The 13883-nt window shown below is 38.1% G+C and overlaps 1 protein-coding gene across 1 annotated transcript in view; it reads right to left on the reverse strand.

Annotated features, from left to right (window-relative positions):
* Positions 1–13608, reverse strand: part of jam3b (junctional adhesion molecule 3b) — a 38191-nt gene extending 24583 nt beyond the window's left edge. The window contains exon 1 of the mRNA XM_053648720.1: positions 13434–13608. Coding sequence (XP_053504695.1) covers positions 13434–13482 — 49 coding nt within the window. The 5' untranslated portion in view covers positions 13483–13608. The remainder of the gene's footprint in view (positions 1–13433) is intronic.
* Between the last annotated feature and the right edge of the window lie 275 nt (positions 13609–13883).

Genomic DNA, 13883 nt, shown 5'->3' on the forward strand with positions numbered 1-13883 from the left:
TAATTTTGAGCCTGTTTCCCATTAACAAGCTCATTACACGATTAGTAAAACAATTGCTTAACTTCATAATCAGGGATTCATAAAGCCATTTCAGGTCTAATGCGTAAACTATTTCCCTACATTTGAGGCGCCACTTCATTTTATATTCTATCTCTAAGAAAAAGTGACATTTGATGGCTGACAGATCTTGCCCAAGTCATTTACTGTAACAATTCCCAGTGGTGTATCTGTGCCTGGGAAGCTGCACTGATTTCCACAGCATTTTACAGATACATCTGATGTTTTTATTCCCAGAATCAATCTAAGGAACTAAGGAACCACTTTAATCCCTTCTGTCATTGCTATATTGAGGCCTAACATGATAATCCTGCATATTTAACCTACAACAACAGGGGATTATTCTCTCTATTTGACTAGTATGCATTAAAAAACTGCAAATCTGTTTTCCGTGTGAACTGTTGAAATTCTTACGCGATTGCTGTTTTCCAAGTAACTATATCATAATCATGCCTTACGTGATAATGCAACCGATCTCCTGATGCAGTATCTTGTTTGTTTGCCAGTCAAGGAGAACAAAATGTAAACTAACTAGACGGAAGTCAGTGGTATTCCCAAGCCCAGTAATACCAATTCAGTCCAATTTTGAGCTGAATCATTTTAACAGCACATAGCAATTAACTCCACCCAAGATAAGTGCAAGCCAAATGATGACTCTCTGCTTCTGCGACCACCCAAAATGATCCCAGTATTCATTTGTTTTTTTATTTAACCTACATAAAGTACAGCATGCTATCTGCATGTCTGGGGATTGTAGCTTGTCATTCCAGCACACAGAGACTCTAACTAGCGAGAATATTCCCTCTCCAGACAAACAAAAAAAGGGATGATATTAAGTGTTGGTGATCTGAAATAAAGCTTGGCCAGTTGCACATGAATGACCTCACTGTTTGTAATTCATTGCACAAAGTGCTCAGGGCGGTTTGGAAGGATTCCTCTACTCAAAAACATAAACTGAAAGTGAAGACTCAATTAATATGCAAACAACATATGATGAATGTTCTAGTTCACACTAAAGCTCTACTTCATCCTCTTTAAGGAAACATTTGTATTTGAAACTGACAAATATTTGAATACACGTTTATGATGACACCTCTTTACCACGGAACAAAATTTAATATCAAATTTTCCAGGAAATGATCAGCGACAGAGTGACAACATGAGTTGCTGCTACTACCCTAAAGTTACATAAAATGTTGTGGAACATCAAGACAATTACTTCCTGCATGGTTTATTAAATGTCACACTACTATTGGCTGTATTTGTGATATAGCCTTTGTGATATAGTCAATTATAGCCAGGTTTAAATTCTTCTGTTGCTGAAAATACAGTAATCTTGAGCACGCATACAGCGCTAACCAGGAAAGTGCAGGTTTACACAAGCAGTTGCTTAGAAACAAGCTTGACCAATCAGAATTTGATTTGACTTTACCTCAGGCAACAGCAGCGAAGCGCAATGTTTCTCAAGCCTCCGCAACCCGGCCAAGCGCCTGGTAAAGCATCGAACTAACAGAAAGGACCACGGAGTCTAACACAGATTATGAAAATCAAAGTGAGAGGAACTCTATCCCTACCTGGAGAGATGAATTTGACAGGTCATGTTCACAACTCCGTACACTTGCTGTAATGTTACCATAAACACTATAGCTACCTACAATGCTACCCAGTGTAAGTTTACTTTTCTGCCACAGAGAATCAAGTTAAGTGTATATGTACTAAAAAGTTGTCGTTCGTCATTTAAGACAACATAACAGAAACTTTGACATGTCGCTTGAGCATATACTGTAACTCCTACTGAATTTAAAGCAATTGATTTTACAACTAGAAAAGTCGTTAATATTTTTATATTGTGATTTTAAGGAAGTGAGAAGTCTTTCTCTATTACTGCTCATGTTCATTAGTCAAGGGGACAAGTGCCTTCAGGCAGGATACACTTCTGTACCATGACAAAAACAAACGCCACCAGCACAACATGAAGGCAAACATGATTTAGACAATATGCTACTCCATAATATATTATTTAATAAAGTCTAATAAATGTAAAATCTAAAAAAATGTAAAAAAATAAAAATAAAAATAAAAAAATAAATAAAATCTAATAAATGTATCCATCCAAGAGAAGTGAGTTGTATTCACATTTTCTTGACAGTATTGTTATACAAACCTCGTGTTATGCAAACCGACTCTAATGACATAATAATGCAAACAGATTACGGCCTTTGACCGCGTAATTGCTCGGTCAGTGTGCGTCAGTACAGTACTATGAAAAGTGTTACCGTATCGGCAGGGGGGGCCTTGGGAGTGCATACCATCGAACTAAACCATTTTTAAGGAGGGGAGAGGAGATATTTGGGAAACATCTTTGACACGACTGCTTGTTTTTGTGGTTTTCAGGATACTTGTCGGAAGGACAACCACATGACAACGCTTAATGTCAAGCCCTGCTTTAAGTATCATGATATATATGTTTTTGGACATATTGTACTTCCCCACTCCGGGGTGAAATCTCTTCAGGACAGTGCTAAAAGGCATTGTTCATGTGCAGTCTTCCATTCTTCTCTATTTTTCTCCATTAATTATTGCTCAGTTCCATTCTCTCTCCAATATGTCCTGTTGTGAATATTTCACGAGCTACACATCTGTGTTCTTGTTCTTGTAACATCCACAGAGCAATAAGTGCAGAATGTAAGTTGTATGTCTAAGGTGGCAGGCAACTCTTGCTTATTCAGTACTGTGTGTCTTTATGACACAAATGTGGCAAATCCTGCATTTGTGCTGCATGACAAGACACCTGCAGAAGAATGACTATTTTCCAGCTGATTTTCGGAGGCTATCTAGTTTGGTATGAGATCGTTCTTTATAATGTGTTGTGATTCTACTTTTAAATATCGCACACACCGGAGACACAACTAAAAACCTGATATGTGACTTACTTTTTAATATAGGAAAGTGGCTCTTATACATTAATTGATCTGATAGCATCTTCTCATAGAACTCCTCTATAGATGTAATACTGGGTCATGTGACCTTTTATGGAAAACAGACAAATTTTAAAAAGTAAAATTTTAATTTGCCTATTAATAACAGAAATTTCATAGTGTTATGTATTTTACAGTTTACACATTCCCAACAAATGCTGTGGATTATAATTCCTTTATGAAAAATGTATACTGTACATGAAAAGTGCTTAATTAACACAAAGTACAGGTATGTGTCTTTGGATTTTTTTTTTTAGTTTATACATTACCAAAGAAAATCTGGCAGCATGAATGCAGTGTTTTTGCATTACAGATGTGACATATCAGAAACATTCCATTTCGGACTATAGAGAAATCACAGCTGTGTTATAAAACAACTGAAACTAGAAGAGTTGAATAAAGTGAGAACAAACAAAGATGAACAGAGTTAAGCTGCAGGGTGTTTTATCCGGTGCTCATGCTTTTATATCTCTATTGTGAAGTTGACATTTGCATGGAATTGCCTGCAGTTATGTAATCTTACATTTCCTCTTCTACATTTGCTTTACTCATCTTGTTTTTCTTATATCTTCCTCTCCAGAAAGGACTTATCTATTTACCCAGCTTACCCATCTGTTGACACTGGCTTGTAAAGCTGTATACTACTCTGAACTGTAACTCATTTACGTTTGCTTTTACATTTAGTCATCTGGCAGACTTCAATATATGTTGCGGGAATTTCTTTGGTTTGGTCAAATCTTGGGTTTTTTTAATGTAAAAAAAACCCCAAGTCATTTCCTACAGGAAACCCCGAAAACTGTTGTTCTTAATAACTCCTTTTAAGGTTAACTATAAAGCCTGATAACATCTATTGCATAAACTTCCTTAACTCAATGACTCTGAGATAATGTAGTTACTTTAGGACATGCTAGCAAACATGTACAACATGCAGATAACAGAAAAGCTGTGATGTACAGAAGCTTCAGGCCAGAATGCATCTCACCTACAGGTCTAAGGTTACTGTATTGTCCCGACACTAACTGACTCCAGAGTGTATCTGCTTAAAGAAAGAACACTAAGCACACCGGTGATGAATATTCACATGGCTCTGTTCTTTCAATGCGGACTTCCCTCACCGATACACCACGCTTGCTGGAATCGCCTTACTGGGAAATCAATCGTATAGTTTAAGTTTAACCAAATTAACTAGATGGTCTTTACCTTCCACCTTTCCAGACTCGTGTCCAACACACACAGATTCCTGTGATTACATCACAACTCTTTTGCTTGGAAAAATAATTGTGCCCTGTCAAAAATATATTGCTGTATATTAAATACTAAGGACTTTTAAGGTACAATTAATTATTATACTTTAATTAGAAATTATTCATTTGTAACAAGTCACTGTGAACTTTGTAGATGATGGTTCCCACCCCCATGTCACACGTAAGGGTGCTACTAGCATATTATTACACAAATACATTTATACCTCAGCACTGTTGAATTCTTGGTTCTGGACTGGTCAGAAGGAAAGTTTTGATTGGTATATTTTCTGACAAGGTAAAGTCTTCCCGGAAGGAGAGCTTTGCATTTTCTTGGTAATATCACAAGATGCAATTTTTTTTTATCTTATTAAATTCAAGAGAGAAAAAAGAAAGGGTAATAAGGGAACAACCGTTTATAGCTGCTATAACATAAGTGATAACAGGAACTAACTTGTTTCTCAAATGTTCCACAACAATAAATGTAACTATAAATGGATAAATGCTGTGATGTATTGTCACGTAAAATAATATAAAAATAAAAAATTTAAATTCAGGACATGATATTATGGAAAACATCAGAGTGGTAACAGTAGCCCTGCTTTGTATCGGGCCACATCACACCACCTGGTTGTTGATTATTTTCCTCTAACAGGATGCCCCATTAGGAGTGGGCGATATGAAAAAAAAATCATATCACGATACTTGAAGACTTTCATCCTCCAGTCTCTGCAAGTGAGTTATAGGAATCAAGCTGTAAGTGTTGTACATTTCAGGGACAGTGGATAACAAGCACCCCACTAATGTCAAGCATTCTGACAAGTATCTAAAGCACTTACTGACCTAAGAATATGCAGTCTCATGACTAGCAACGGTTCTGAGTACATACTGTAACACAGTTGAGTCACAGCACAAACTGAACCCTGTCTCCATCTTTACACAAGACTAAATGTTATCCTCCTCGGCTAAAGCTATTTCATGAAACCTGTCTATTTATGCAGCATTTATTGTGGCCTTATTTGACATTTTCTGGTCAGGTGTCACACTGAAAAAGAAAAACGAAGTCACGAGACGGAATTCATTTTAAGCATGTTTACATTCTGTTTCCAAAGACGTCTTCATTTTTGGTCAAGTGATAAAAATAAGAAGTGTTAGCTTTATCACAGACACACCAGATGGTCCAGTTACAATCTGTCAGTGCAATCTGACCAGTCAGTTAAATACACGCAGTAAATATGGTGCTAATGTGGATTTCTCTTCATGGAGGAGTGACTGATTGCGTCAAGGATGAAAATAAGGTTCTCTGGTTGCTCCGTTTCTGTTGACTTATCAACCACTTATCTCTCAGTGAGGAGTCTAATCACAGAGAGAAAGGCACTATATTAGGTAAGGTACTGTCTAATCACGTAAGCCTATGGAAACTAAATATATACACACAGGCATAATTAGTCCCTCAACTGGCCTCAGTGTGCTTTGTGTTGCAATTTATTTATTAAGATTTACAACCCCAATTCCGAAAAAAATTGGGCCAGCATGGAAAATGCTAATAAAAACAAAGAGGAGTGATTTGTAAATGTACTTTGACTTGTATTTAAACAAAAAACATATAAAACAAGGTATTTGATGTTTTACCTAATCAACTGCATAGTTTTTTGAAGATAAATGTTTATTTTGAAATTGATGCATGCAACACATTCCAAAAAAGTTGTGATGGGGCAATCTAGGACTAATAGTAATGTGACAGGTGAGGCAATCGTCTAATCATAGTAGATAAGGAGCCTCCAAAAAAGGCCTAGTCCTTCAAGAGCAAGGATGGGTCGAGGCTCGCCAATCTGCCAACAGATGCATCAGCAAATAATCCAACACTTTGAGAACAACATTCCCCAAAGACAAATCGGTAGGATTTTGGGCATTTCACCTTCTACAGTGCACAATATAACTGAAAGATTCAAGGAATCCGGTCAAATCTTGGCGCGTAAAGGGCAAGGCTGAAAACCACTTCTGAATGCGCGTGATCTCAGTTCCCTCAGACGCCACTGTCTTAAAAACCGTCATGAGTCTCTAATGGATATCCTGACATGGGCTCGGGAATACTCCGGTAAACCTTTGACAGTCAACACCATTCTCCGCTGCATCCACAGATCCACAGCGCCGTCGAAGTCTCTGGGCTCGGCCTCATCTGAGATGGACAGCAGCACAGTGGAATCGTGTTTTGTGGTCCGACGAGTCAACATTTCAAATAGTTTTTGGACAAAACAACCATCCAAGCTGTTATCAGCGTCAGGTCCAAGACCAGCGTCTGTCATGGTATGGGGGTGTGTCAGTGCCCATGGCATGGGTAACTATCTGTGAGGGCACCATTAATGCAGAAAGATATGTACACAGTTTGGAGCAACATATGCTGCCATCCAGAGCAGGACAACTAGAAAATACAGTATATTATATGAATGCTGGCCTCTGAATGTTTGAAACACATAGAGAATTTAGAGCCAAGTGACCACCTTATTCAAATTCTGTGGCAAAACAATTTCTGCCCCCATTGAGAGTAATCGATGTCTGTCCTGTTAAGGAAATTCCTGTCATCTGAAACACCATGAGATGTAGCTGAATATTAGTCTTTATATGATAAGCAGAATCCATCTGAAAAGCTCCAGTTTATGTAATTAGATCATCAAACAGTTGAGTCCATTTTTTATTTTTTGCTCCAAACACATCCTAGCAATTCCTGAATTAATAACCCAGCAAATATGTAAGTTCTGTTGAAACTCTGTAGAAGAACAGAATTACAGGGAATGTTTGTGGGGTCACTGGCTGATTGAAATAATGCTTAACTCAAAAGTCAGTAATTTTTCCATTTGTTTGATCATTCTACTGAGTATAAAAACAACTCTAACACCCCCTTCGCCAGTCTGCCAGCTTTGACAAGATAAATCAGATTTCTAGCTCTGGAAACACTTCGCCTTACCTCACTTAGACACAACACGTCAAAAAATTCCAACCCCTCTTTCCCTGTGGGTGAAACGAGCAATGATTAATGGATTTACATTTTGCAGTTCACGGCACAGTGCCCTTAAATTAGTACAACAGAAGAGAAGTCACTTTAATCCCCACTTCAGCAGCTCCTGAACATGAGTCTGTTTTGTTTTGTTGTTTTTTCCCTAATTTTGTGTACTGGTAAATTGTTATAGGATATACAGCTGAAAAGAAAAATGCCAGACATCTCTTCAGGGAGGAAAGCTGCAGCGCTGATGCTCCTGATATTACCAACTGTATGACTGAAGGGCCTGATGAGTCTCATATTCGCATATCATTTTATTTGTCTTTGACATCGCATGAAGTGTAATGCATTCAGGTTATTACTGCAATTTCAATCAAATTATGTTTCATATTAAAGCTCTGAACTGTTCTGATGTCAGGGGTGGTCAGATGATCTGTCCCTTTCAGTATAGGCTGTAAATACAGGACTGAATTCAACACAATCGTCTGGCTATAATTCAGTGGGGAAAAAAAAGAGGAAAATTTACTGTTATCTCTGCTCTCTAAATAAAAATGTGTGTACCTGATACAGTTCCACTGTAAGTCAGGCTGATCTGTAATTAAAAATCCCTGTGTGAACTAAAAGAGTCCTGCTGAACGAAAGAGGCCGTGGACTTGCTGGTGTGTGTGTGGTGGTGTTTGTGAGAGGCCGCTGGCAAGGCTGCGCACACTCTAGGAATGCTGTTCCTGGCACTTTCACCTCAGTGAGCAGAACCTCAAACACCCAAACAAAAACAACTTCACCTACATAAATAAACTTCATCTAATTAACAACTCAGTTAAAACAATATCACCTACAACTCAGTGCCAGTGTTGGGACAGCAATCATAGAAAGGGAGGGGGAAAGAATAATGCATGTTGTTCTGACAGTAAGAGCCGAGCTGCACTTGTTTTGAAAATGCATTAGTAATTTCCGCGCAGCAGTCAGGCACTATTTTGATCAATGGCCACCTACGCATGGACATCTTATTGACATTTGGGCAATGCACATGTTTGGAATTCCTAAAGCATGAATGTGTACGTTCTAAGCTTTCCGCTCCATCTGCTCCTGCTTACCAAGTGAAAATAATACAAGAAATATAGAAATGAAAAGAGGATCGCTTCAGAGAGAAGCCTTTTCATGTCTCCAGCTAGGAGTTCATATAAATTCTACTTTAAAATATGGACCAAATTACAGCTCTCCTACAAAAATCCAGAGAGCTGGGCATTATTGTTTTCTGCCCTTGTTCATATTCATCAGCTAACATAGTTTCTTGATGTTTTATTCCACAACTCGGTGAATGTCTGATAATTTAATGGATTATTTTTTAAACAACTGTTCTAATTACGAGGCAATTATCTGACAGTTGCCACAGTCATCTTCCTCCTTTCACCGGTATATCACGATATCTAGGGCAGTTTTCATTCATGCCAGAGGAATTTCAGGAAAATAGAAGATAAAAGAAACACAGAAGAAAAATTATCAATATATATCCAGACCTGTTTACTCAACCGTATTCATTTTAGTAGTATCAAGCATCAAGCATTGACAAATCGTAAATTCATCAAGCTCCAGGGTGCCGGTTGCTGTGCTCAAAAAGCTCAGATGAGTGTGGTTTACACACAGGTGTAAAACACAGGTGTAAATACAGGTTTACACAAACGTGTAGTGTAGATTTATCCTTTTTGCTTTAATTTAGGAGCTCATCAGTCACAGCTTTCTTACTTAGCAAAAACTTAATACTGACTTTCTACATGGCGGCTGGTAACTTGGACAAATTTATTGCGACTTTTGTTAGATCAACAGGTGACCTATTCTATACAGCAGCCATGATCTCATTTGTGATATCTTCAGGTTAAAATGTTTTGGCTTATTTCCGGCCCAGAATAGCACACACTTGTTGCTGTTCCCTGCTGCATTATTTAAGAATCGGAGACACAGAAAGGGGCAACTTTTCAACTTCATAGAGCAACCTGAAAACAGATTTTTTTCCCCCCTTGACAATGTTTGCAAACAGTGTGCTTTTCGGTTTTCTCAAAATACAGACACATTTTAAATGGATACTTACAGACAAGAAGTATTTCACTGCTGTGTCAAAATAAATTTTAAAAAAATTCAGAAAACAGGGGAAATAAATAAGAGAATTTTTGACTATTAATTTCATAATAATGGCCTCTCGGGACTCCAATATAATTAAATATTTAATCTAATATATTTATTCTTTCTATATGAATGATGAGTTTCTCACTTTCATCTACACCTTCTTATCTTTTCCAGACACAGAAAAGCCAGTATAATGCTCTCGGTGCAGTGTTTTTGATCCTGCACATATTTGTAGGCTTCCATTTGCTCTGTGATCCTGTGAGGCCACATTCCACATTTGTTCCCAAAGCTGATTGTGTGTGGTGTGGTGAGCTGCCTCGGATATTTCTCTGACCTCCGTGTGAGTGCCATCCTCCAGCCACTCCAGCCCACAGGCGCTCAGCTGTTTCAGGCCATTACGCTGCGGATGAACCACCAGACGCGCTGGTCTCCTGTTGCTCCTAGACTCAGCACGTTTCATCATGTACTGACTGTTGTGGTACCCATGTGGATTACTTTGGTGCCCCATGTCTGGGAAGTTCCTCTAGACTATGGGGATGGCATGATGGGAATTTCCTCATACCTGCCGTTTGTATGATCTAAATTAGATCTCATTGTTCTGCTACGACTGTGCTGGCTTTCGGCTTTTTTAAAAGCGTCCTGCTGTGGAGACATGCATGCCTTTTTTCACATCAAAACGGTGGCACTGAAAAACAACCACAAAAGATTCGCACAGACACTGATGTGAGGGGAGAGGTTTCACGCATGACATTCATTTATCTCTAACACTTACTAAAATCAGAGTCTTCAGGCAGGCAATGGAGTAATCCAGGAGGACCAGCGAGCTTTTCACACAGCCTTGAAGCACATTTGCTCTGAAACCGTGGGAGGGAAAGCAGCTGACACACGGCACCTCTTGGGGAAAATACTTTCAACACTTTCTCTTTTCTCTAACTGCTGATTTATTACCAAATGATGAAGCTTATCAAAACAATGCAACACAACCTACCTGTGACTCTTATATTACAGGCTTCCTGACACTTACACTATAAAGTGAGGAAACTTAAAAGAACAATTCCACACATATTGGATGCAATATTTGAACACATAACTTGCAGAGTGTCTGATTTACTGCACAAGTGAGACCATTTGCATATCTGCTCACATGCCCTTCCACAGAACACAGGACAATGTTTAAAAGTTAAATATTCATGTACATATATCGGTTTATCAGACATATGGGAAAATTATGTTGCGAAATGTATTTCAATGTATATTAAATGGAATGTTGGTATAATAATTGTAGAAAATCTACCTACAAATGTGACGTGTCTGAATCAGCCTCTCACAATTTTTTCCAATGTTTTAATACTCATATGCCTGCAGAAAATGGCCGTCTCCCACTTGCACTTAATCTTAAATGACAGAGAGTAATGTTCGATGTTTAGCCTAAGCTGAAACTGTTTCATTACATTACACTTGTCCAACTCCAGCAAATCCTGGCATTGCTTGAATTTGGCATAGAACACTCGATAACATCCAGAGCACCGCTGCTCTTCTTAAAGACACGGCTTTCAAACATGCAGACAATAACAAAGTGCTCTGAATCTCAGCCTTTTTGTCCGAACATTTGGTTCTGACATGACTTACAAGCATCACCCTCATTCAGATATTACAGAAACCTTAGAATTGATATGATCTATGGATTTGGGAGGATAAGGATTGGGCATATTTTTCTGTCTCTATGTGAATAACCACACTTTGCAGCATACGAATTTTTATTTTCTTTTTAAGTCACAGTAGGGGCAAAACTTTAATTATTTGGATTAAAAAAGCAGCTAGAGAAAGACCCTAAACAAGATAAAAGGCACAGATTTACAGTAAGGCTAATTATATGTTGGGTGATTTAAGCCAGTCCTCACGCTCGAGTGATCACAGAGAGTGAGCACTTCCTCCAGGTCTACTTACTCCCTTCACGTCATAGCACTAAAAGCTCTACCAGTAAGTGGCCCTTAATCAATCAATCGAGCAAGCAATCAATCAGTCACTACATTGCAACATAAAAGGTTGGGGTCACACCCTAAACAAACAAATTCAAATATTACTCCCTCTAGGATTTCGAGATTTTATGATACAAAGTCAAGCAAACTCCGTAATATTCTGAAGCGCGTGCAATTTTGGCAATTCAAGTAGTTTTCTGCAAAAAAAGGGACAAAAATCTCAACGAATTGAATGCAAACTTTGAAAAACACTGAAGCAAAATCAAGCATTTTAGCCGCAACAATAAATTAAAAAATCAGCAAAATCCTGTACGGACTGATACAACTGATTATACTAGTTTTAAAGAATTTACAGGGTCGTAAAAAATGGTGAAATGCCTTAAAGGCTGTAAATTTTATGTAAACATTTATTTAAAAATATGCACGAATATTCACTTGTTCTCTTCTCCGTTTATCTCATCAAGGTTAAGAGCATTTCTAAAGTGCAAAACTCAAGTCACATCCAATATTTAAAATGACTCACAATTAAGGAACAAATGAATCTCTGGCGTATTATCGAGAATATTCCTTCCGTTTATTAATTTTTCGATACTGAAATCCCCTTTGTGTCTTTCTTCCACATAGGTACTGTATACATGTATACGTCTAGATCTCAGTTTATTACTCACACTACAAATTACTCAGTGACTAATAAATTGGGAAATGTGTATTGACTAATAGCCTAAAGTCTTGTGATTTTAAGGAGTTTGTTATTTTTTCCGGAAAAAAAAAAAAAAAAAGAAAAGATAATACATTTTCGGTCAAGGGTTAAATTGGCAAGGGTATATAAATCGACATAGAATGTCAAACAGATTGACAGTGATGAAGTAATGCAGTTTCATTCTGATTTATTATACATTATAAACTGTATTCCTTGAGTTAAGGGACATTGTATCCTCTGTGTAGCCTACATGACCATGAAAGCAAACTAGAGAGACAAGGAATGGTGACGTATATACCCTTCTTCTGAGAGCGAGGGAAAAAGGAACATTACAGTTTAGTACCCCCTTTTCTGAGCGTGAATGAACATCTAAAGGTACAATTTAGTACTTTTTTATTTCCTAAGAGTGCACAACTATCTGGTCATAAGATAAGAACCAGATAAGATAAGAGAACTTAAGTGCCGTTTCCTGAAACTGACATTAACTTTGACATACTCTTCTAATCTCGAAAAAGTAGCACTGACTGGAAAAAAAACGAGCGAAAACGTTAATATATCCCTGAAATGAAAAGTTAACTGGAAAAAGTGACCTTCCTCATATAATACATGTCCGACTGAGGGAGGTTCAGACTCGCCTGTACAGCCAGCATCAGACAAAACCGTTATTCCGCATCAGTAAACCGTTAAAGACTTTTCCTCACGCGCTCAAGTCGAACGTTCTGGAAACCAGCTAACCAATGAGTGTTACATTGAAACACGCAGATCTAACGCGGATTTAGACGCCGCTTTCTCTGACTGGGGTGTTAAAACTTTTAAAGCAGAGATTACTTGAGGACTGGAACAACGTTTCGAGCGAGAAGTATAGACTTTCAACCTACACAAACACAATGCTTCGCCAAAATCAATGTACATCTAAATAACTGCTACACAAACAAGATAAAGGAAAAGAAAACAGGATTTTTTTTGTTGTTGTTGTTCTTTGAAAAGCAAATCTGAGCGGGACGCGAGTCCAAGAAACGATGCCAAACACAAGTTACAAAAAAAAAAAAATAAATAAAAAATACTGTCAAACATTGTAGCTTGAGCTACTTTTATTCGCTTCATACTTTATATTTCAAACGTTATGCCTGTATTTCCACACAGAGCTCTAGATGCTCGGCTTTATTCTCTACTTTAGTTGGCTTAAGAGTATGAAGCAGCCGCTTCACAAACACGTCGACTACTTTACGTTTTCCGTGTATATGAGTGAAAAAAAAAAACATGACCAGAAACAAAAACAACTTGCAACAAATTCCACCAACACTTTTGTGGAGAATAAGAATAATAATAAGACTGTTAGAAAAAAAAAACATGACTCACATTGTATGGTGAGGAGAGCCAGAAGACAATATAGCCGCGTTAACGCCATCTTGGTGTGGATGTAATGTGAAGTGTGAGCCGTACATGCGCAAAGTGAAGCGCTGTGGGGAGGATGAGAGAGAGAGAGAGAGAGAGTGAGAGAGAGAGAGAGCGCACTTCTGTAGTACCTAGTATGGCAAAAAGAGTACTCTGTGCAATCATATGGTAACTATAGAATCCTGTCGTCACGTAGTACTTTCACATACTATTTAGTAGGGCAGTAGGCTACTGTTTTCCCTATAAAGCGGCTCGCGCCTGAAAGAAGGCCAGTCACGTTGTAGTTCCCATGGCTACCGCGTGCATCGCTGATGTCGAGATATCCACGCAACGACACTGTACATGTGAATGTGTGGCCGCCTGGGAAACTGTTCACACGATCACATTTGGATTATTTTCTGAACTGAAATATGT

The sequence above is a fragment of the Ictalurus furcatus genome, chromosome 18 (genome assembly GCF_023375685.1).
Source record: "Ictalurus furcatus strain D&B chromosome 18, Billie_1.0, whole genome shotgun sequence".
NCBI lineage: Eukaryota > Metazoa > Chordata > Actinopteri > Siluriformes > Ictaluridae > Ictalurus > Ictalurus furcatus.